Raw genomic sequence first — 23104 nt, forward strand, 5'->3', positions numbered from 1 at the left:
TGAAGAAGAGGCGGCTCCCGCAGAGGGACCAGCTCAGATTGTAGGGACAGAGGGAAAGCCAGTGTGGCTGCAGCGAGGTGGGCAGCGTGAGAAGTGGTGTTGGAGCACCTGGCGGAGGCAAAGAGACAGACCCTGTGGGACTTTGCCGCTAGATTCTCTTCTAATTGCAATTGGGAGTCCTTGAGGGATTTGTAAGCACAGACGTAATCAGCTTATGCTTTAAAAGAAACATCTCCTAGGCGTCTCTGTAGAGAATGGCCTATAATGTGACAAAAACGGAGGCTTGGGAACCAGTTGCAGCCATTGGATCAGAGAGGATGGAGAACAGTAGGTGGAGAGGGGTGGGTGGCTTTGAGATCTGTTGTAGAAGGAGAATGAGGAATGAAGAGGGTAGACGGCAGGCAGCCTGAGGGCTCAGACATCCCTGAGCCCCCAAGCCTGGCAGGAACACTAGGCACAGGTCAGTACGTGCTGGCACACGCCAGCAGCTGTGTCCAGGACTCCCGGCGTGAGGTCACTGGGCAGGCGCAGGACATGGGGAAGACATGGCTCTCGTCCTTCCCCTGTTGGGCTCTGTGGTCCCTGGCCTTGGGGTGGTGTTTCCTCTAATCACTGGCATCAGAAATACCATAGGCAGGGTTTTTGTTTGATTGCCGTATGTATGTGACACAGCTTCTTAATCTCTACCCCCAGAGATTTCGCTTCCACGGTATTAGAAGAGAGGCCCAGGGATCTATAACTTTTATATAAGTACCCCAGGCAATTCTGATGCCCACAAGGCTTAAGAACTCTCACTCCGGTCAGGAAACCTGATCTCGGCAAAGGGCTCTGACCTTTGTGTGTGGGCCATATCACAGCCAAAATTCTTCATCCATCAAACAGGGTTGCTAACAGTTGCCCATGGCAACCCTCATGGGACGTTGGGAGGACCAGCATCAGAGGTGAAAATACAGCCGTGCTTTTTAAATCACAGGTGCCAAGAGCAAACCATAAGAAGGTCTTTCTCCTACTCCCTGGCCACACCATCTGGCCCTTCTTACCGGCTACCCCTCATTCTCCAGTCCTTTTGATGCTGGCCAGCCCCAGGCCCTCCTCTCCCACACACTCTGGGGGACCCATCCAGCCCCATGGTCCTAACACCACCACCTCCACATTGATACTTTCAAACTTCAAACTTCCACCCTGCCTTCTCTGCTGGGTTCCAGATTCATCTACCCAACTATCTACTCCCCATGTCTACTTGGCTACTTCATAGGCATCTCAAGAGTGACGGGGGCAAAACTGCACACCTGGTCGCCATCCTCATGACTCTGGTCCTGCAGAGGCATCCTGTTTTGGTAAATCAAATCATCATCCACCCAGTTACTCAAGCCAAAAAGTCTCAGAGTTCTTCAAGCTAAAAAAATCTCTACAAGTTATCTTCATTTTAATTTATGAAATCCCCATATTGAATCCATCAGCAAGTCTGTCTTCAAGATGCGTCCTGTGTATATCCATCTCTCTCCAATTTCACTAGCGGTAAAGTCCAAGTCACCACTGCTGGGTGAAGAGTAGCCTCTTGACTGCTCTCCTTGTTCCCATTCTTGCTTGACCCTTCATAGCTCTTTCTTTTCCCAGCAGCCAGTCGTATTTGGGAACATAGAAATTAGACCATGTCACTTCCTGCTCATAAGTCTCCTATGGCATTCCTTCTCAGTGGAGAATAGCGTCCTTTCACTGACACACCCTTGTTGACAAGGTTCCATTTAAGCTGGCCCTTGCCTCCCTGTCCTGAATCCTGTCATACCGCTCTCCCCGTGATGGGCTACGTTCCGGCCACACTGGCCTCCTTGTTGGTCCTGCAGCACGGCCTGCTTCCTTTCACCTTGGGCCTTTGCATTAGCTGTTACCTCTTTTGGGAATTATCTGCCCCCGTCACCACATCCCTGGTTCCTTCTTGTCATTCTTATTTTAGCCTAAATGTTGCCCTCTCTGAGCCCTAAAGTGGTCATCCTTTTGTGTTCTAGTGCATTCCCTATTAATTCTCTGCATAATACTTATCACTCCCTGACATCTACCTCCCTCCTTCCTTCTCTCCCTCCCTCCCTCCCACCCCCTCCCTCCCTCCTTCCTTCCCTTTCTCCCTCCCTTTTCCTTTTTTCCCTTCCTTCCTTCCTCCCTCCCTTCCTTCTTTCCTTCCCTTTCCTTACTTGGCCTTAGCATCCTCATCTGCCTTGGTCACTAGTCGCTGACCCTAGAGCAGTGCCTACTCACGGTGCTCCTCCATAAGCATGGGTGGAATGAATGCATGAATGAACAGGAGACACCAACTAACCCAGGACAGGTTTGGCACCTAATAGACTAGTGCAACCCTGGGACAGCTCAGTCACCAGTCCCCCCACCCCCATCCCGTTCTGCCTTCCAGAGGCTGGCGTTGGGCTGGGAATTGGCCTGTGCAGCGTCCCCTATTTCCAGTGCATCTCAGGCATTTTCATTCACACGCTCTCTCCGGGATCCGTGGCGCATCTGGACGGACGACTCCGGTATGTCCTGATTTCTGTTTTTGAAAAGAACCCTGATTTACAACAGAGGGAAGGAATTCCTTAGTGCATCAGGAGACTGACTGGGAGATGAGATATTTAGAATGATCCAGGGAGAGCTCAGAGCCTTTGTCCTCAAAGTGTGGTCCCTGGACCAGCGGCATTGAAATCACTTGGGAGTTCCTTAGAAATGCAGAATCCCAGGGCCCTCCCCAACCCACTGAATCAGAACCTGCATTTTAACTAGATCCCCGGGAATTTGTATGCACGTTGCAGTGTAAGAGGCATTGTCTCAGAGAATATCAGTCCGAAACAGAAAACATGAAGTTAAACATACTTTAATTCAGATGTAAATAATACAGACTGTAGAGAGACATAAATAGGAGCTTCAAGGAGGTTTACCTGTGGAGTCAGTCTGTATGGAAAAGGAAGCTTACTAAGCAAATCAGTAGTATTAACTCCATTTCTTGGTAGCATAAACAGAATATTTTCGGGCATTCCACATATATCTTTTTACGAATAACTTCTAAGAGAAGTAAAAATCTAAATTTTATTTTCAACAAGGGATCTGAGTTTGGTAATTACATTTTATTCCAGTTTAACTTGTTACAGTACTTTATACTCAGTCCAACACTCATGTGCGATATAGCTTCTCTCCTATAGCATAAGAAGATATATGCTATATATTTTTATGTATCCCAGATCGTATATCTTCATGTATATCTTCTCTACTGGGCTTAGGTTTTGCTGAATCAGGAGAGTTTTGCCATATGTTAAAACGTTTTCCTATCATTGTAGTATTGGGGTTGGCTAAAAAGTTCGTTGGGGTTTTTCCATAAGATGTTATGGAAAATCCCGAACGAACTTTTTGGCCAAGCCAATATATGCAAGCCCTGCTTAGGGTGGTATCTTGATGGAGCTTCTGAATTAGAGGTGGGCTTGCTGCTGTCATGGGCAGGAGGGTGAGAGCTGATTTGCTGAGCTGCTGTGCTGTTACCTGGCACCGAGCGGCTCAGTCAGAGTGATGGCCTTAGTCCTAATATCTTTAGACAGAGTCTTCCCTCCTGGACCTGCAGCTGGGTAGGGACTGTTTTGGAAGCTTCCACTTTCCTTGGCATCAGGTGCTGTATGGTCTTCAGTTACCTCAGTGAAAATGTGTACTTTCTTAGCAAGAAGGAGAAGGGGAACCAACTCAGTGACAGAAATGTAGAAGGAAGGGACAGCCAACCACAGCAGGAGGAAGAGTGAAGTCAGCCACAGGAGACCTGATTTCCAATCCTGGCCCTGCTGATAACCAGCTAGGGCAGAGGAGGGCAAATGGGGGCCCACCATCTGTTGTTTTTGTTAAATAAAGTTTTATTGAAACAAAGCCATGCTCATTCATTTACATATTGTCTAAGGCTGCTATTTTTAGGCTATGACATCAGAGTTGCACAGTTGCCACAGAGATGGTATGGCCTGCAAAGCCTAAAATATTTACTATTTGGCACTTTCCAGAAAAAGTTTTTTAATCCCTAAGTGACGTCTTATTGAGGAGATAATGTCACCCTCTCTGCCTCATTTTCCCCATGTATGAAGCAAGAGGCTTGGATTGTACAAAATCCTCTGTGTATCGATGCAACCTTATTTTTTCTGCCTCATTTTTTCCCCCATTTCCCACCTTACAAGAATGAATTCCATTGCCTTCCCTCTTTATTTCTTTTTGCAAGAACCTTGGCTGCTCCCCCATGCAGTTATTTCTTCTTTACCTTTTAGCACGTCCCATCTGCTCTTCCTGTTAACCATTCTGCATACGGGAACATTGAAGCCCCAAGAGAGGATGTGAGCAGTTAAATTGTGGTTAATTGGTTAATCCATTACATTGGTTAAACGACGCCCTCCATCTCGATCGAGCTTAAGTTAAATGGAAAGGGCAGAAAAAAGTTACAAACTTCCGTGAATGTTGCCCCCCACTCGGTATGCATTGTCTCCCACTTTGTGGTCATGCGTGAAGGGGGTGTGCGATGTGTCGCTTTGGTCGGCCCTGTACTGAGTTTCAGTCGGGGGGCGAAGGAGGTCTCCTTATTGCTGTGAATTTGAGGTCTCATCACACAGCCCAGGCAGGACTGGGACCTCGGGAAAGCGCAGGTCCTGCTGATGAGCCTGCTGATGGCTTCCTGTTGATGCCTCTGCAGGTGCGGCGATGAACTTGTGGAAATCAACGACTGCCCCGTGCGCTGCATGACGCTCAATGAGGTCTACGCCATCCTGAGTCACTGTAACCCGGGTCCAGTCCCCATCATGGTTAGCCGACATCCGGACCCACAGGTGATACCCTGCTGGGCATCCTCTTCTTCCCAGGCCCACTCTCTCAGGACTCAAATGAACCAAGTGTCTGTCGTAACAAGTGTCTGCAGAGACGTCCTCTGACAAACTCCTAGACACAGAGGCGATCGGCGTTAGCTCAGGGAAGCTCTTGCAGCTGGGTAACAGGCTCTAGGGCAGGAAAATATAGACCCAGGGTTCCTGCTAGTAGATAGAAGAGATTCACTCATGCATGCATCCAGTGGGTCCCCACTATGTGATTGTCTGGACCCGGGCGCTGAGCACACAGGAAGAAGTGAGCTCGTAGCGCGCAGCCCTGCCCTCCAGAAGCTTACGTTCTCGCTAGAGAGACTGACAGAGAAATCATTGCAATACAGAGTGGTAAGTACTATGAGAATACAGGGATACAGAAGGGAAGGTGAGAGAAAGCAAGAAATATCAGAAGTTAGTTTTCTCCAGGCAAAGAATTTGCGGAAGGCCATTCCAGGCAGTGGGAACACAAAGTTAAGCTGCAGAGTCGTGAAGGGACCTGTCGTGGAAGGAGAGGGGTAGGTTCTCCGGGCTGGGATGTAGGGACTGGAGGAGAGCATCGAGAATGGAGTTTGGCGAGGCATTGGCGTTAACGTGGCAAAGGGCTTTCCACAGGACGCTAAGGTGTTTGCATTTTATTCCGTGAGTGGTGAGGAGCTAGGGGACGCCTCTAGCTCTATATGTAACATGTTCAGATTTTTTTTTACCCTTTGATTGCACGCAGAGGACGGGATGGAGTAGGTGGAACTCAGAGCTTTTCAGAGGAAGGAAACGGATGGTGAGGACCTGAGCTAAACAGCAGATGTGGGAAGAGAATAGAGAAGAAGGGGCAACAAGAGGCAGCCTGGGAAGAATCAACAAGATCTGTTGGCTGATTAGCTCTGGGGCAAGAGAGGGGGGAGCCTAGGAGGACTGGAGTATTTTTAGATTAGAAGACCGAGTGATGGCAACACCACCACCGAAGTAGAGAATCAGAGAAGGGAGGTGGGCTTGGAAGGGAAGAGAAAGATCTCAGTGTGGGATACAGAGAGATGGAGGTGCCTGGGGGAAGTTTAGTTAGAGATGCCCGTAGGCAATTAGATTTAGGACTGACAGTGATGGGTAAGTGAGATCCAGGTGTGAGCAAGACTCGAGAAGTGCAGCCGTGGGCGTGGGCGAGATGACTTTGGGGACCCTGGTGATGATCACCATCACTATTTATTTCATCCTTAGTGTGTACCAGCTGGGTTTGCCATAGACCTGACATATACAATTGCATTTAGTTGCTATACATCCCTCTGAAGTCGGTATGATTTTCCCCTCCAATTCCTAGATGAGGAAACTGAGGCTTAGAAAGGCAAAGGAACTTGCCCAGTGGTGGAGCTACGAAGTGGAGAAACGACGATTTAAATCCACAATAGCCTGTGTTTTTAACTAGCGGGCTCCCAAACTCCCAGCAGAGATAAGACAGAGAATGGAATGATGGGCAAGACCCACATGTGCCTGTGTGGTGGGGTTCAAACCCAGCCCTGCTCAGTTATTAAGCACTGACAATAAGCACACTGGAGGAAAGTGAACTTCTCACTTAAGGTAAACAAGTAACTCGTCTAAACCTCTGGGCAGTAGAAGAGAAGGGAAAAAGAAAGCGGTCTCGATTCGTTGATCCGTGCCTCTTGCTGCCCTGGAGTACCATGGCGAGAGAGCAGCGGAGGAGGACGCAGGGTAGGGGGGCGAAGCTGTGGCCCCTGGACTTGAGGGGCTTGCATTCTGGCTGGAGGGGTGAGGCGTCCACACAGAGCGTCCACAGGAGGTGAGGGCCCTGGGCGTGAGGGGGTCAGGGCCCCAGCTGCTCAGTCAAGGGAGCCAGGTCGTGAAGGGCAGGCAGAGCTTGGAGCAGCAGAAAGGCTAAGGCACTGCAGGCAGGGGAGACCCAGGGACACACACAGGCAGCAGGATGCCTCGCTCATGCCCAGCTTTGCTACTTACTTTGAATGACCTTGGACCTTCATCTAACCTCTTAGAGGCTCTGACTCCTCAACTCTGAAACGGGGGTGTGGTCTTTACCTTACAGGACTGCTGTTGAGGGTAAATCTCTTCTACTGAGAGTTTACCATTTGGCAGGAATTGTGCCCAGCACTTTTAATGATTTATTTAGTATTATTTTTTTGCGGGGGGGTAAAATTATCTAACATGAAGTTTACCATCTTAGCCTTTTTTTTTTTTTTCCTTTGGCCGCAGCGCGCGGCTTGTGGGATCTCCATTCCCCAACCAGAGATTGAACCCGCGCCCCCTGCAGTGAAGCGCGGAGTTTTAACCACTGGACTGCCAGGGAAGTCCCCCATCTTAGCCATTTTGAAGCGTGGAGTCCAAAATGAAGCGTGGCACGAAGGACATTCACATTGTTTTGCAGCCATGACCACCAGCCATCTCCAGGACTCTTCATCTTGCCAAACTGACACTCTCTACCCCTTAAACAACTCTCATCCCCTCACCTCCCAGCCCCTGGAGATGACCATTTTACTTTCTGTCTCCATGATTTTACTACTCTGCATACTTCATACAAGTGATGTCATACAGTATTTGTCCTTTTGTGACTGGCTTATTTCACACAACATAATGTCCTTTAGGCTCATCCACGTTGTGGCGTGTGTCAGCATTTCCTTCCTTTCTAAGGCTGAATAAGATTCCATTGTATGTATAGACCATATTTTGTATATCCATCCATTTGTTGATGGACACTTGGGTTGCTTCCACCTTTTGGCTATTGTGAATAATGCTGCTATGAACATAGGTGTACAAATATCTGAGTCCCTGTTTTCCATTCTTTCTGGGTATATATCCAGAAGTAGAATTGCTGGATCATATGGTAATTCTATTTTTAATTTTTTTGAGGAACTGCCATACTGTTTTCCATAGTGGCTGCACCATTTTACATTCTCACCAGCAATGTACAAGCGTTTCAATTTCTCCATATCCTAGTCAACACTTTTCATTTTCTATTTTTCTGATAGTAGCCATCCTCATGGGTGTGAAGTGACATCTCATGGTGGTTTTGATTTGCATTACCTTAATGATTAGTGATGTTGAACATCTTTTCACATGCCTATTGGCCATTTGTATATCTTCTTTGGAATATGGCTATTCAAATCCTTTGCCCATGTTTTACTTGGATTGTTGATTGTTTCTGTTTTTGAGTTGCAGAAGTCTGATTTACAAATGTCTACTCCCATTTCCTGAGTTGCCTTTTCACTCTGTTGATTGTGCCCTTTGTTGATTGATACACAGAATATTTTCATTTTGACATTGTCCAATTTATCTATTTGTTTCTTTTGTTGTCTGTGCTTTTGGTGTCAAAAAATGTATTTCTTAAAACCCTCTGTTCTTACTGTGAAGTAGGTTCTATTGTTGTCATCATTTTACAGAAAAAAAATTGAGGTTTAGAAGGTTAAGTACCCTGTGCAAGTGTGTGCAGTTAGTTAGAAAATGGGGGCGCTGGGACTTGAACACAAGTCTGTTTGGCTCCAGGACTCATACTTTTAACTATTACTCTAAGGTGATTAATTACCTGTGACAATAAGATGGTTAGGGTGATGGTTATGACGTCTTCGTTGTTGGTAATGATGACGATGATGATGTCATGACAGCCTTAAGAATGGAATAGCTCCCAGAGGTAAACTCTGAAATGGTAACTTTGCCTAGTTTTGCAGCAAGTAGTGGAGAGAAGGTTGGAGAGTTGAGAGGGGCCGTCTTGGGAACCCTATTATTGACAGAGTTTGGACTTTACCTAGAAGATACTAGGGAACCATTGATGCCCAGGGTGTTTTTGGAAATGGAATTTGTTGGCTCTTTGTAGAGTGGGTGTGAAGGAAAGAAACTAGAATCCAGGGGCTCAGCTTGGGAGCTGGTAAAGGACTCAGATCCTGATGCAAGAGTTTCCACTGTTTGCTTGAGGAGGTGATGGATATTTTCTAGGTCTCTGAACAGCAACTCAAAGAAGCTGTGGCCCAGGCTGTGGAGAATGTCAGGTTTGGAAAGGAGAGGCATCAATGGAGTCTGGAAGGTAAGGAAACAGTGAACTTGCATCTGCAGTATCTTTGTCTTCTTAGAAAGCTTTGAGTTTAGCCATTAACTCACCCTCTCCAATGGATCTCCATTTTACAGATGAGGAAATGGAGTGTGGGAGCCTGGGTTCCTCCGGAAGCCGACTCTGAGATGGTGTTTGGCCTGCAGGATGTTTATTCAGAAGCATCCTGGGCTCCACACCTGTGGAAGGGGAGGGGAGTCACAGGGCTGGGCAGAGGGACGAGCTGAGCTGAGATGACACCAGACAGCTTCCGCCAACCCCTGGAGCTCAAATGGCCCATCAGACTTGTCCTGTTGGCAGAAATGGCTGGGCCTTTCTAGCCCCATCTCCATCAGGCTTTGGAGATGGGCTGCCCCTCGGGCGAGGTGACTCTCTGTAGCTGAGGCGGTCCCTGGAGGGGCTGACAGCTACAGGCCATCTGCTATCAGCACTCGGCACAGCTAGGACATCCAACCCTTCCTTGAAGGGCCATCTAGGGGGTGCATCTCAGTCTCCATCACATGGAGACTCAGAGAGTTTGAATGATTTTCCCAACCTAAAGTCACTGGTGCTGGGCACCAGACCCAAGACTGCCGAGCTCCAAACCGAAGTGACCTCGGAGGAGACTCGGACAGCCTGGGCAGGCAGCGTGCCACGCGCGCCTCACCTTGTGAGCAAGGCCAAGCGTGGAGGTTCCCTTGTGCTTCCAATGCAGGTGTCAAAAGGCTGGAGAGCAGCTGGCACGGGCGGCCGACCTTGGAGAGGGACCGGGAGAAGAACTCAGCTCCCCCGCATCGCAGGGCTCAGAAGGTCATGATCCGCTCCAGCAGTGACAGCAGCTACATGTCGGGGTCCCCCGGGGGCAGTCCCAGCAGTGGCGGAGAGCAGCCGCCCTCCGACTTGGAAGTCAGCACGCACAGCCCCAGCCTGCCCCTGGGGCCGGAGCCAGGGGTGCCTCCTGGGGCATCATCCAGGCCGCCCCAGGAGAGCCCGCCCCTCCCTGAGAGCCAGGGCGGCCACCCGCCACTGAGACTGAAGAAATCCTTCGAGATTTTGGTGAGAAAGCCTACGTCCTCCAAGCCCAAGCCTCCACCCAGAAAATACTTTAAAAGTGACAGTGACCCTCAGAAGAGTCTAGAAGAGAGAGAGGACTCCCTGCGCCCTTCTGGACACACCTTCCCCACCTGTGGCCAGGTAAGAGTGGTGTCCGATGGGTTGAGCGTTCTCCCGCGCCAAGCAGGGTTGATCTTGAGCATTCGCAGAGCGTTAGCCATGGGCGAAGGAGGATTCTCCTCCATCAGAGAGAAGAGGCTGGGCTCAAGCTTAGGGCCGACTGCGGAAGGAGAGGTTTGAAGCTCGGCAGATCTCACCTGAAGCCCCAGTCTCGTTGATTGGCTTCTGTGTTCCCATCCATTACACACTGGAATTCAGGGTTGTTTTCACAGCTCTCTAAGCCTCAGTTTCCTTATCTGTTAATTGGGGCCAAGTTTAGAGGCTCCCTCCACGGACTAACATGTGGATTAAATGGAACCAACCAAGTGGATGCCTAACACACTCTCAGGCATGATGGTGTTCATTGCTATATTGGCTCTTCCATCACACCCCTAAACACCTCCATGTCCTGCCATCCCACTCCCCTGCGGGAAGGCAGGCTGACGGCCAGGCAGCTTCTACATCTTGGGCCGTTTTTATGCCCAGGCGCTGTGCTTTGTCTCAGTTAAGCCTGACAACCACCTGGGGATGAGGGTACCCTTCATGCAAAGAGGAAACCGAGGGACTTGCTCAAGGCCACGTTGCCAGTGGGTCACTTTATCACTAGGCTACGCTGTCTTTCACTTCTTCCCCGACAGCTGCCTTCTCTGGGCAGGTGGAACTGGTGCCTCTGGGAATCCCCTCTAACGATCTGTAAAGGAGGGTTGGTAAAGTTCAGCAGGAGTAAGAAACCCCAGGGAGGAAGCTATTGAGTAGGAGGGGTGAGAGTGAAGAAGAGAGAGGAAGCCAGGTTACTGAAGAGGAAGCACAGTTTTGCAGAGCTGGCAGGATGTGGCTGGTTAGCAATTCATGATGGAGTTGCCGAAGTGGATCTGTTCCCCTGCTCCTCCTTTCTAAGCAAACATTTCATTTTCCTTCGAGCCTGAGACCCTATAAGTCCAGGAGGGCAAATTAGGAACAGAGAGGCTGAGAAGCCAGGCTTTTTACTTTGTTCCTGGAGACCCAGAAAAGGAGCGGATTTGCCAGAGCAGGTCTGCCCCAGTGATGCCCTTGGGCCACCTGGCCGGGTTGGACCAGATATGGGGCAGGGGAGTCTCCCCAGGTGAGGCTGCTGGAGGAGGAATCGGGGTTCCTGCTTCAAACCTCCTTCTTCTTCTTCCGCAGAAGAAGGAGATCTGCTGCAAGCAAAAGTCCCTTGTCTTTGCCACGCTGTGCTGCCTCTTCAGCATCCGTCGCTCCTGCCTGCACCCTCCCACCTTCTGCTTTGTCCCACGTGGCCCACAGACCCTTCTACGGCCTTTAACAAAAGCACAACCAACACCACATTATTTTCCTGGGCGTTGGGGGTACAGAGAAAGGATTAACAGCAAAAACAGGGGGCTGTTTGCTGCACGTCATTCTTCTTAAAAATCTCCACCACCATGCCTGGGGATTTCTCACTGGGTGTTTCTCTCCCTGGCCCAAGTGTATAACATCTCCCCATCCTTCCCTCCCTCCCTCCACCTCCTCCTCCTCCTCCTCCTTTTTCTCTCTCTGTCTCTGTGTGTCTCTCTCTCTCTGTCCCCCCCACCTCCCCCTCCCCCAGTCTTTTCTCTCCAGGGTCTCAAGACCCTTCTCAAGCTTTTATTACAACCCCCAAATCTTTTTCATCTACTGTAACTCAAGGGGACTTAACTTTCACTACCAAAATGACCTTCAGGGTATTCCCTTCAACAGAAGACCAGTCCTCTCCCTTCTAGAAAATCAGCTTGAACTATCACTTGTGGTTAAAAATCACTTTCTCCCCTAAGTCCACATCTCTGTCTTCTTTCCTTCTTTCCCTTCTGTCTCCCTCTTTCACCAAGCACTGTGCCAGGAAATACTATTTAGAGCAAAATTCAAGTAAAATCAAATTTATTTCAGGAGCTAATTAAAAAAAAAAAACAACTCCCATGAAGAGGGTGCAACATCAGGTGTGTTGATGAAAAGACAAAACACATCTGTGTCTGTTCCAAGATGCAAAGTTGCTTTGACGACTGTGGTTGGTACCCAGAGCATCGGCCTATGAAAGTGTCAACCAATCATGGATATAGACAAGCGTCACCTCATCTTTCAGAGTTCCAACTGGGTGAAATGAAATTTCAGCCACATATCATTTTTTCCTGCTGATGAGTGTCTTAGATACTGTCATTCTAATATTTTAAGCTTCTAATGCCATGGCCAAGCCTTGCTTTTACGAAGGACTCGTTCAAGAAACGCAATGATTCCTTTGAGTTCGTTAGTCTCCCAGTGTTTCCAAAATGCCTCCCTAGACTCAGTTCTACACTAGGGACCTTGGGCTGGGGCAATGCTTTGTGAACATATTTCTAACTTCTGTAGAATTTTCATTCCTAAAGAATGTTTATTGACAAAGTAGATATTAAATCTCAGGCCACAGACATTTTCAATGTCTTATTTAGTCCCAAATGGTGCATTTGTTCTTCCTTCCTTCCTTCTTTTTGGGAGGAAGCCTGCAGCCTTGTCAAGTAGCCAGGCCGTCATTCCACCTGACCCTGGAATGAGCAGAACAGAGATGCCATCCACGGCAGCATGGCAGAGTATTTCCCTTGCAGAAAAATTTAGGCAGCATCATTTTGATGATGTCTGCCTTTTTTTTTTTTTTTTCTGGGTTGGTATTTTGCTTATTCCTTCTACTGTGTACGTCTATGTGTCTGGAATACTCTTCCTCAGCTTCTCTGCCTAGAAAATTCTTACCCTTTGCTCAAGAACCAGACAAAAAGCACTTCTCTTGGGAAGCCATCAGCACCTCTCTGGGACAGAACTGGTGCTGGCTGCTTCCTCTGGGCCCTAACAGCATCTCTTTCATGCTGTACGAAAACCCAAACTCCAGTCAAGCACTGGATGGTTACTTGGTGCTTGATCCATCTCATCCCTAGGCTGGTTTGTGAAGGAGCCTGAGTCCACATTCAGGCTCAGTGGGGAAAACGATTCTGCCGTAGAATGATAATATCACTCTGGGGGCTGCAAAGGGAAGTGCTGGCACAGGTCCTGAGTCTCTGTCATCCTTTGCAGCATGCTTTCTAAATAACTGAATAATGAATCACAATGTAGAAAGCGATAGACACGTTTTCCTCCAAGTGTTCTAACCTTAACTTAGTGAAGACTAGAGGGCAGTTCTTTGCCTGGTTCTGTTCCCCCCTGGGACGGGGGGTAGTTTGGCAGAATGCAGTGGTAAATGAAGCAGTGACAGTCCCCCGTCCCCACTCCCAAGCCTCTTCTCCCTGTCACAGAGAGCCCAGGATCTTCACATATGTCAATAGGTTGAGCCCGTGTTCTGGACACCGGCTCGTGGGAAGCAGAGGGATGTTCTGGGCCTCCAGGAGGTGCCGGCTCCCTGGGTCAGCCATGCAGGCACCACAGTGGAGGAAAGGCCCTTGACTGACAGGGCCGCTGAACTTCTCATTAAAGCATCTCAACGTCAGCTCTCCAGTCCCAATCAAAGTGCGCCTTGCCTTCTCACAGCTGGAGGCTACCGTTTTGACACGGTCTTGCTTCCTGTTTACACCACAGGAAGCCAGCGAAGTACTGCCACCACTGCCTGTGCGGGAAGGCGCAGCAGGGAGAACCCCCCGCGCCACTGCCTGCAGCCCAGGACCTGCCGTCGGCCCGCAGACGACGTCCTCCTCAGAGGGCCAGCCGGGGAGGAGAGGAGCCAGCCCAGGTAGGTTTTCAATTAGATCTGCCAGGAGGAAGGAACTTCCGGATCAAGGTCCAGTGCTAAGGGAAGAACGTGAGTTTGCCCAGAGCACTGGAGGGTTCTGCACAACTCGACAGCTGGACTTGGGCCGATGAACGGTCAGGAGTCCCCTGAGGCGGTGGCACTGCAGGACCGTGGGGTTGCTGTGCAGGGTGGGAACCTCCTGGCTGGATCTGTGATGCTGTGATGGGGGCGGGGGATGCAGGGGGAACTCGGGCCAATCCAGACAGTCAGCTGGAGAAAGGGGCCCTCAGGAAAAGGTCCAGGACACGCCCACCCAACTACAGTGAGCACCTGCTCCCTCTAGGGTGACAGCATTCTAGTAAGCTGCATTCAGCCTTTCCAAGTCCGGGAACGCGGGGTCAGAGGGGGAGGAATAAACAGCATGTTGCTGGTGGTCACTGCCTCCTGCGGGGGGACGGGGGGCGTGGATGGAAGGGGTGTGCCCACATGGTGCCCCTGGAAGTGCTGAGACATGAGTTGAATATGCAGAGCTTTGCTAGAAAGAGCATCGGACTTGGGGTCAGGGAGACCAGGGTAGGAAACCTGGCTCTGTCCTTCACGAATGTGATTCTGGGCAACTTTGTGTACTTTTCTGAGCCTCAATTCACTCCTCAGCAAGCGGGAAATCACACAGCAGCCCAACATGTGATTCAATTCAGCAAGCGCGTACTGAGTGCTGGCTTCGTGAGGCCCTGTGCTAGCTTCTCGGGAGGGAGGGAGGGAGGGAGAGGAAGAGATAGAGATAGAGGTAGAGACAGGGGGAGAGAGAGAGAGAGAGAGAGAGAAGATATGAGAATGAAAGAGAAAGAGAATGAGAGAAAGAAGAAAGACCAGCTCCTGCCATCAGGGAGCTCCCAGCGGTGGCAAGGTAATAACTATGTAGGTTACAAACCTACATGTTTATTACTCGACCTGTTCGAGAAACACTACGTGAAAAGCACACGGAAGGCTCTCAGAGGTTAAGGGACATTATGAATGGAAATAGCTGGCACGTCTCACCCAGAGCAGGGGCCCTACCACTGGAGGCTCCTCCTCCTCCCCGTCCCTCCCCTGAGTCATCCCAGTTGAGGAACTTGCCAGGGAATGCCTTGGTGTTCTACTGGCAAGAGCTCCTCACCCCAGTTTGCAGAGGGCTCTCCTGTAGCACGTCTGACTACTGAGTCTTACGACAGGCCCTGCAGCAGAGCAATATGTAAATGCAGAACCAGGCTGAGGGGGCTGGACTCACTTGGTAAAGCCCCCGGAGTCAGTACTAACCACCCTGGCCTCTGGGGTGATGCAGAAGGTCTCTTTGGCATCTTCAAGGCTTAGTGCTCTGCATGGTTTGCATACCTTGAGGGCTGGCGTTGAGACCAGGGGCAGGAGGAATCAGCCCTCCTTAAACTGGGTTGCATTCTGATACCAAGCATCCCCCAGAGCGTGGACCCAGAGCAGCATATTCCTAACCAGGGAGAGATCAGACCTGGGGTGACCCAAGGGCCACGCATCTACTTGGCTTCTTGGCTGTGCAGGACTTGGGGGCCGGCCTCCCTCTGTTCCTGGGAAAGAGTCCGGGCAGACTCCCCTGTTCTGGCTTGTTTAAGACTGGCTTCCAAGAAAGACTTCCATGTGCTCCCCTCCCCACCAGTGGTGAGGGGCTGAACTTGACTGGGCATGCCTGATAGAGCAGGTTGGAATGACCTGGGGGGCTGCTCCAACACCAATGCCCAGGCCGCATCCCAGGTGTATTAAATCAGAACCCAGGACTGGACATCAGCATTCTTTAGGTCCTCCAGATTCCGATGTGCCAGCCAAGTTTGGGAATCGTTGTCACAGAGCTTCTTTCTATCTGGGACCCTCTCATCAGCTCTTTAAGTAGGGGGAATGCTCCTTTGCTGAGCAAGCTGGTTAATTCTTTGAGTAGGGAGAGTAGCAAACTCACATGACTTCAGGAACCAGATGGATGCTTTCATGTGTGAAATGCTGACCTGGTGAGGGTGAGGGCTGTAACTGCGTAGAGCTGGGGTGTGCCCCGTCTGAAGGCGTGCACGCCCACTTTTGCTTTTTAATGACATGGTGGTCCAAGCCAAATACGGCTGCCAATTTGTGACCCTTGGCTTAAAAGTTTAAAAGGTAAGAGAATTGCTTTGGCCTTTAAAGTTTTACTGAGTTATCTAAGAGGCTATTTAGTACAGTGGAAAGAACACGAAAGTGGGGAATCAGGAGACAGGGGGTCTCTCTCACCCTGGCTCTGCCAACAGATGACCCCTTACCCTTATGAATGTTGGGTTCCTCAATCATACAATGTCAGAGATCAGACTAGGTATTCTTTGCGAACCCTTCTAGCTCTAAAATGCTGGGATGCTGTGTAGTTAACTCACACCTCTGGTCCTCTGATTCTGTGTCCCTGCCTGTTCACACTTAGCCAGGTAATAGCACCTGGGGTAGCAGCTTAAACAAGGGATCCACCACTTCTGCTTATCGTCTCCTCTAGAATCCTTGCTATTCATCTTTGAAACTAGAACTTAGGAAGAAAACTCACGATCAGGTGTAACGCACAGCGTTGGCCTTCTTTCTGCTCCCCAGTGACGCCAACGTCTCCGATAAAACACCCACTGCTTAAGAGGCAGGCTCGGATGGACTATACCCTTGATATCACCACCGAAGACCCTTGGGTTAGAATTTCTGACTGCATCAAAAATCTCTTTAGCCCCGTCATGAGTGAGAATCATAGCCACACGCCACTGCAACCCGTCGTCACGCTGGGTGAGGAAGATGGGATTCAGGGCCACCCAGATGGGACTGTGCCCAAGCTGGACACCACCAGTGGCGGTCCCACAGTTTACAAGTCGGCAGACGGCAGCACCGTGAAGAAGGGTCCTCCAGTGGCCCCCAAGCCCGCCTGGTTTCGCCAAAGCTTGAAAGATTTGAGGAATCGTGCCCCAGGGCAGCCCCCAGAGACAGCCTCCCCCAGCCAGCCGACACCCACCTCCAGGGAGTGCCCCGGGCCACCCCTACGGGCCTCCTCTTCCATCAAGCAAAGGATCAGCTCCTTTGAAACCTTTGGCTCCTCTCACCGGCCTGACAAAGGAGCCCAGAGACTGAGCCTCCAGCCCTCCAGCTCCTCCGGGGAGGCAGCAAAACCTCCTGGAAAGCAAGAGGGAGGACAGGCTGCTCGGGCTCCTGGTGTCTCAGGGCGAGGGGCTCCCCCCACCGTGAAGCAGCAGCAGCCAGGGCCAGAGCAGCTGCCCCCAGCCTCCCTCGCAGCCCTGGAGGCCAGCGACCCTGGTGTGCCGGCGTCCCCTCCCCCAGGACAGCAGCCCGGTCAGAAAACCCTCTCCTCGGACCCCGACCCTCTCTCAAGGCTGCTGGCGACGCAGATGGAGGGATCTCGAGGCCCAGGGGTCAAGATGCCAAGCCAGCGGGCACGGAGCTTCCCCCTGAGCAGGACCCAGTCCTGTGAGATGAAGCCACTGGATGAAAAGACCAGTAAACTCTACTCCATCAGCAGCCAGGTGTCATCGGCTGTCATGAAGTCCCTGCTGTGCCTCCCGTCTTCCGTCTCCTGTGGCCAGACCTCCTGCAGCCCCAAGGAAGGGGCGTCGCCCCCCACGGCGTCCAGTGAAGATCCTGCCGCAAATAGTTCTGCTGAAGCTCCTGCCTCGGACACGGGCTTCTCGCTCAAGTGAGTGTCTCTGCCCAGTGTTGACCTTTCTTGTCTTTCTTCCTCTTATAATCCTCTATGTCTTGTAAAAAATCGCGCAGGTTTGCTAAAGGATTGTTCCACCTGTTCTTTTATGCACGCATGTGTGTGTGTGTGTGTGTGTGTGTGTGTGTGTGACACCTCTGCCTTCTGTATTAAGGAGTTTTCACAACACTCGGCCTTGGGAGGGGTGGGAGGTGGGGGACAGAACTGGCCCCCTGGTGAATTACACGTGCATATTTGGAACTAATGCACCTTGGACATATCCGGCCATTGCCCAGGAAGACCAGAACGAGGCCAGGAGATGATCCCTTGGGGGTTCTTGCTACCTCCGTCTCTCCAAAGAAATCCACCTGCACTCTGCACAAGGATTCAGCCCCCTGGAGTGGGAGTTTGGACATCTGAGGCCCAGACCCATCTCCCACACTGACGCCCTGACCACGAGCTGGTTCCTTCCACACTCCCCCTCGGTTTCCTCTTCAGTTGAAATTAGGAGCTGGGCAAGACCTGCTCCACAGAACCGGGGGCGCGGGGGGCTCCCAGCAATGCCCCAGAGCTCCTGCTGCAGGGCTGGGGTTCAGTCTTCCCTCTTGAATCAGAACTACTGTGCATTGATCAGTATTATGTATTGTTCTTATATTGCTGAGAAATGTTTGAGACTCACTGACCCAGATGTTCCATCAGGTTCCAGCTACTGTGATGTTCTATCAGGTGCCAGCTACTGTGAGGGAACAGGAGCGATCCTCCAAAACAGCGGTCCCCAACCATTTTGGCACCAGGGACCGGTTCCATGCAAGACAATTTTCCCACAGACCCGGGGGGAGGGGGAGGTTCAGGCGGTAATGCCAGCGATGGGGAGCAATGGGGGGCGGCAGATGAAGCTTCGCTTGCTCGTCCGCTGCTCACCTCCTGCTGTGCGGCCCGGGGGTTGGGGACCCCTGCACCAAGACACACCCGGGTCAGGGGCCTGAAGAGCCAGACCAACTCAAGCATTAGAGTTGGTCAGTGGTAGAATCGTAGCCTTTAATATTTAGGCTTCCCAGGAGCTTGCTCTTTCTGGCTGAGAGTCTGTTCTTCTTCTGGAACTGCAAGGCTCACCGTTAGAATTTACTGCTGCGAGACCCCCTCCACCTTTTAGCAGTAAAGATCTGTCAATCAGAGGAAGGAATGATCCCTATCACCCAAACCACAGTTTCATGCAAAATATGAAGTGTCATTGCAAAAAATAGCTACAGGTACCAAAATGAGTTCAAAAGAAAAAGTGAGGCCAGCTGCTAGCTAAGTGGGCACCATTTGTAGTGATTAGGTGCTAAGGTAGGATAGGCAGGTGCTGACAACATCTGTGAGGGAGGCCAAGGTGCGTGTGTGTGTGAAAGGACATCAGTCTTTGTGGCCATCTAGGTGCAGATTTGTCCAAAGCATCAGTTATACTCTGGGGTGACGTGTTGAGGTTTTGAACACAGACTTTGGAGTCAGACACACCATGATCTCGGCCTCTCATAAACACGTGACCATAGACAAGTTACTCTCCCTCCCTAAGCCCCAATTTCCTCATCTCTATAGTGGAGGGATGCTGGTATCTATCTGTGGATTTGTTGCACCAAATAATAGAATGAACATTAGCACCGTCTTGGAATAGAGTAATTATGCTAAGGATGTTAGCTCTTATTAATATCACGATTCATACTGTGTGCGGGTCCTCCCTATGAAAGCCTTTCAGAGCTGAGAGAATACACAGAGGGTCTCGGTGAGCCCACGGAAGCCGACGACCCAGACCACTGCACTCCTCAGTCTGGTCAATCAGTTATCTCCCTGCTGAGCTCTGAGGAATTAAAGAAGCTCATAGAGGAAGTGAAGGTTCTGGATGAAGCAACATTAAAGGTAGGTTTCTTTTATAATCACTTGAAGAGATGAAGGCCTTGCTATAAGCAGCGTGGTCACCTCAGGTGGGCCGGAGGGGAAGCAGCGCATGTACATTGCCCTGGGCTCCTTGAGGTCGAGAAGGCAGTTCCCAGGGGCTGACACCAGACTCGGGTTGTATCCTGCCCGGGGCAGAAGGGCGCTGTATCACTGGACCACAGTAAGACCTTCCGGTGTAGGGAGCTTTGTAGCTCATGAAGTGCTTTCAATCATAGACTTATTGTATCTTTTTGACCCTTTAATAAATGAGAAAGGCGAGGTTCAAGGTCGCAGAGCCTAGGTTTTCTATCTCCACGTTCCGTGCTCTTTCCACGTCCCGCGGGCTGCCTGCCCATCTCCAGGGAGATGCTGCGTGGAAGTGAACCGTCCATTGCAAGTTCTGATCTCTTGCCTGAAGACTTGCCCTGCACACCGAGAAGTGACTGATCCCAGGGCTCGTAAGGGTTCTCACACTTCAGTCAAGTCATTCTGAAAGTCCCGCTTCCCCTATGCCTTCTGAGCACGACCCAAAGGTGCGTGGAGAGGAAGTGGTCAGGCAGAGCTGAGGCCCATTCAGCTCAGATGAGCACGGGCTCACGGGCCTTGCATCCGCCCGGGCTTCCTTAGTCCATGCAGGCTTTTTATGCTGGAATCATCCAGACTGGGATGAGAGGATAAGGAGGCACCATAGCTGGTGTTCCCTAGATCCAGGGTATGGGTGAGTCTGACAAGATGCCCCGGGCCGGGATTCATCCTCTGGGGCTCTCACTCATCACCTGTGCACTGGGACCATCATCCCCAGGGCCTAATTCAAATGAAATAACAGAGGCAAAATTGTTGCGTAAAATACAAAGAGCGGTCCTGCCTGGGGTGTTCCTGGGACAGTATTTGCTTTCCAATTTGACAAAGGGCTCTTATAGGGCAAGTAAGCTGACACTTGGGTAAAATTTGGGAGATTTGGGCCGGTGCTGGCGTAGAGGCGGGACAGTGAGGTCCATTCATCCCTTCATCCTTCCTGGGTCTTGGGGACTCCAGGTCAAATGATCATAGAGCCAGCTGCGCAGCAGATGCTCTGGTGGTGCCAGAGCAAGCGAATTCTTTGACATAAGGTTATTCCCTTGCGCTAAGGCACAAACTGGTGGCCCGAGAGCCTGCAGGTATATTTTATGTGGTCTGCATGGTGCTTTTTAAAAAAGTATTATATTCTAAATATTATCAAACCTGAATCAAAACCTGGATTTCTGGCTGCTCTCTTTTCATAAAAGGAGCGAATGATCTTGTAGCACTGGGTCTGCATTCCTATGTAGCCGTGGGTCCTCTTAAGCAGATGTGCTCTCAGTTCTCTGCAGTTCCTGTCGCTCACATCTGCCCATTTTGCTCTTTTAAGCCATCTGCCTGGGTCCTGTATGCATTTGCGTTTGAGACCCCTCCACCATCGAGACCGGAATGAGGGTCTCTGACTTTAGGCACTGCAGAGCGATTGTTCTGGCTCCAGCTGAGCCCAGGTGCAGGCCGGGAAGTACTGTGTGCGCCTGGGTGGGCTCGTGTGTGTGTGTGTGTGTGTGTGTGTGTGTGTGTGTGTGTGTGTGTATGTGTGCACGTGTGTGTGTGTGTATGTGTGCGCGTGTGTGTCTGTGTGTGTGTGTCTGTGTGTGTGTCTGTGTGTGTGTCTGTGTGTGTGTGTGTGTGCACGCATGCGTGTTCTAGGGCAAGGAGTCAGCTGGGCTCCTTCATGCAGCTGCTGTGCCACACAGAGCAGCAGGTGTAAAGATGGAGCAGCCAACTTCTGCAAAACAGTGTTACCCACAGCTCTGCTGACCCAGAGTCCTACAGGCTGACCTCATCTTGTCCCACGCCCAAGCGCCAGAGCTGTGTTATCTCACAAGCGGGGATTTCCAGCTGACTTAGTAGCACCCAGCCCTGTCTCCGTACAAATGTGGATGTGGATTGCGTGAATAGGAGAGGAAAAGAACTCTATTGGTTGCCTTATGCACATTTTTTTTTTCTTCTGAGCTTCCCATGACTCCAGAAAATATAGTCTTCTCTTTACAAATGATGAAATGGGTCTGACATACCTGGGAGCGTGGCCAAGCTGGGGTTTGAGAACGAATCAGTCTGATGTTGGAACACTTGTTAAACTGCTCACGCTGTTGCAATAAAATGCTTTTTAATATATATATTTCGTTCTGCAGCAATTAGACAACATCCATGTTACCATCTTGCACAAGGAGGAAGGGGCTGGCCTTGGGTTCAGCTTGGCAGGAGGAGCAGATCTAGAAAACAAGGTGATCACGGTGAGTGGCCCAGCCATGGGGGCGCGTCAGAGCCAGAGGTGATGGCCCTGGGAGGGGGGCGCACTTACTAGGAGAGATCAGAGGAATGCATGACCCCAGGCCACTGGGTGTGAGGTTAGGGCAGGAGCTTAAGATCCTTTTCAAGAAGCTTTACAGCCAGGATTGAAGACCTGGCTGTGATATGTAGCATAGCACACCTAGATGGAAAGAGGCCTCACCTGGACAGAAAGAGCCCTTGGGAAGGCAGGTCCTGTACGGGAGGCTGTTTTCCTGGGTTTGCCCACTGGGAGATTGGGGATGTTAACATGGACGATTGCGAAGCAGATCTGATGGTTGATTGAGGGCAATGGGGCCCAGCGGGAAAGATCTGGAACTGCACAGCGCAACCCAGGATGCACATGAGGCTTCAGATCTCACGGTCGAGCCCCTTGTTCTCTCAGGACCAACTAGAGCGCGGGGTAAGACTGGGGAGGGCAGCGGTCCTGGATCACCTGCATCTTTCCCTGTGGACCCTGTTTTCTTGGTCCACACAGTCTGATCAGCATTGGCCGCTGCCCTCTGCCCACTATTTAGGCTACCTGCACCTGACCCAGATGGTTTCTGGTCATCCCATCTTCATGGACCCAGCTGCGACATGGTCGCTCCATCCCTCCAAAGCGGAGTGCACTGGTGTCACCCCCAGGGCTCTGTTGTCTCAGTATATCCTTCATGCGCACTCATCTGAACTCCCTTGCTCAGCTGAAAACAAACCCTCCAGCTCACAGGAGCAGCCAGCGTTAAACACACCACACCCCTTGGCAGTGTTAACTTGGCCCATTCCTATTGGTCACTTCAGAGTCAAGTTGTGTGTGAGCAGCAACTTCCTTCTTTGTAAGCAAGCTCTCTACCGCATAAAAGCACATAAAACCAATGAGGACCTGTTTCTGACACTAAGCCCGTAGCAGAGCATCATAAAGACGTTCCTGATGGTGCAGTTTGCTTTCTATTTGAAGAGAAGAAAAGAGAGCTTGCCTGTGGGAAGAGTACGTTGGACCTGTGGGTCTTTCCTTGAGTCGGGACTTCTCTGCACCCCATTTGCTCGCCACCCCTGAGACACTGCCTCAAAACCCAGGAGCAATACACACCAGCTGATCATATGCACCAGACTTCCGCTTTCTCCTTCCGTGTTTGAGCGCTTCCCTTCCTTTCCAGAGTCATTAAAAGAGAACTAACATTGAGCACCGTCCATGACCAAGGGCAAGCTGGGCTGTCACTGGCATGTTCCAGTCATCTTCCCCACACCTCAGGATGGGGGATTGGTGGCATGTCCGCTTCATTTATAGAGGACAGACTGAGATGCAGAGCAGAGACTCTGCTTCCTACTTGGGTCTTCCAACCAAGGGA

At 50.7% G+C, this 23104-nt stretch overlaps 1 protein-coding gene across 5 annotated transcripts in view; it reads left to right on the top strand.

The window, feature by feature from the left end:
* IL16 (interleukin 16) overlaps positions 1–23104 on the top strand; it is a 104952-nt gene that overhangs the window by 77695 nt on the left and 4153 nt on the right. For 3 of the 5 annotated variants that reach the window (XM_036843264.1, XM_036843269.1, XM_036843267.1), the window contains 8 exons: positions 2405–2522; positions 4694–4826; positions 8805–8892; positions 9611–10089; positions 13657–13807; positions 16412–17510; positions 19241–19409; positions 21620–21721. In XM_036843264.1, the coding sequence (XP_036699159.1) occupies positions 2405–2522; positions 4694–4826; positions 8805–8892; positions 9611–10089; positions 13657–13807; positions 16412–17510; positions 19241–19409; positions 21620–21721 (2339 nt within the window). The remainder of the gene's footprint in view (positions 1–2404; positions 2523–4693; positions 4827–8804; positions 8893–9610; positions 10090–13656; positions 13808–16411; positions 17511–19240; positions 19410–21619; positions 21722–23104) is intronic. The other 2 variants (XM_036843266.1, XM_036843268.1) reach the window with 2 other exon arrangements.

This window comes from Balaenoptera musculus, chromosome 2 (assembly GCF_009873245.2).
Source record: "Balaenoptera musculus isolate JJ_BM4_2016_0621 chromosome 2, mBalMus1.pri.v3, whole genome shotgun sequence".
Classification (NCBI taxonomy): Eukaryota; Metazoa; Chordata; class Mammalia; order Artiodactyla; family Balaenopteridae; genus Balaenoptera; species Balaenoptera musculus.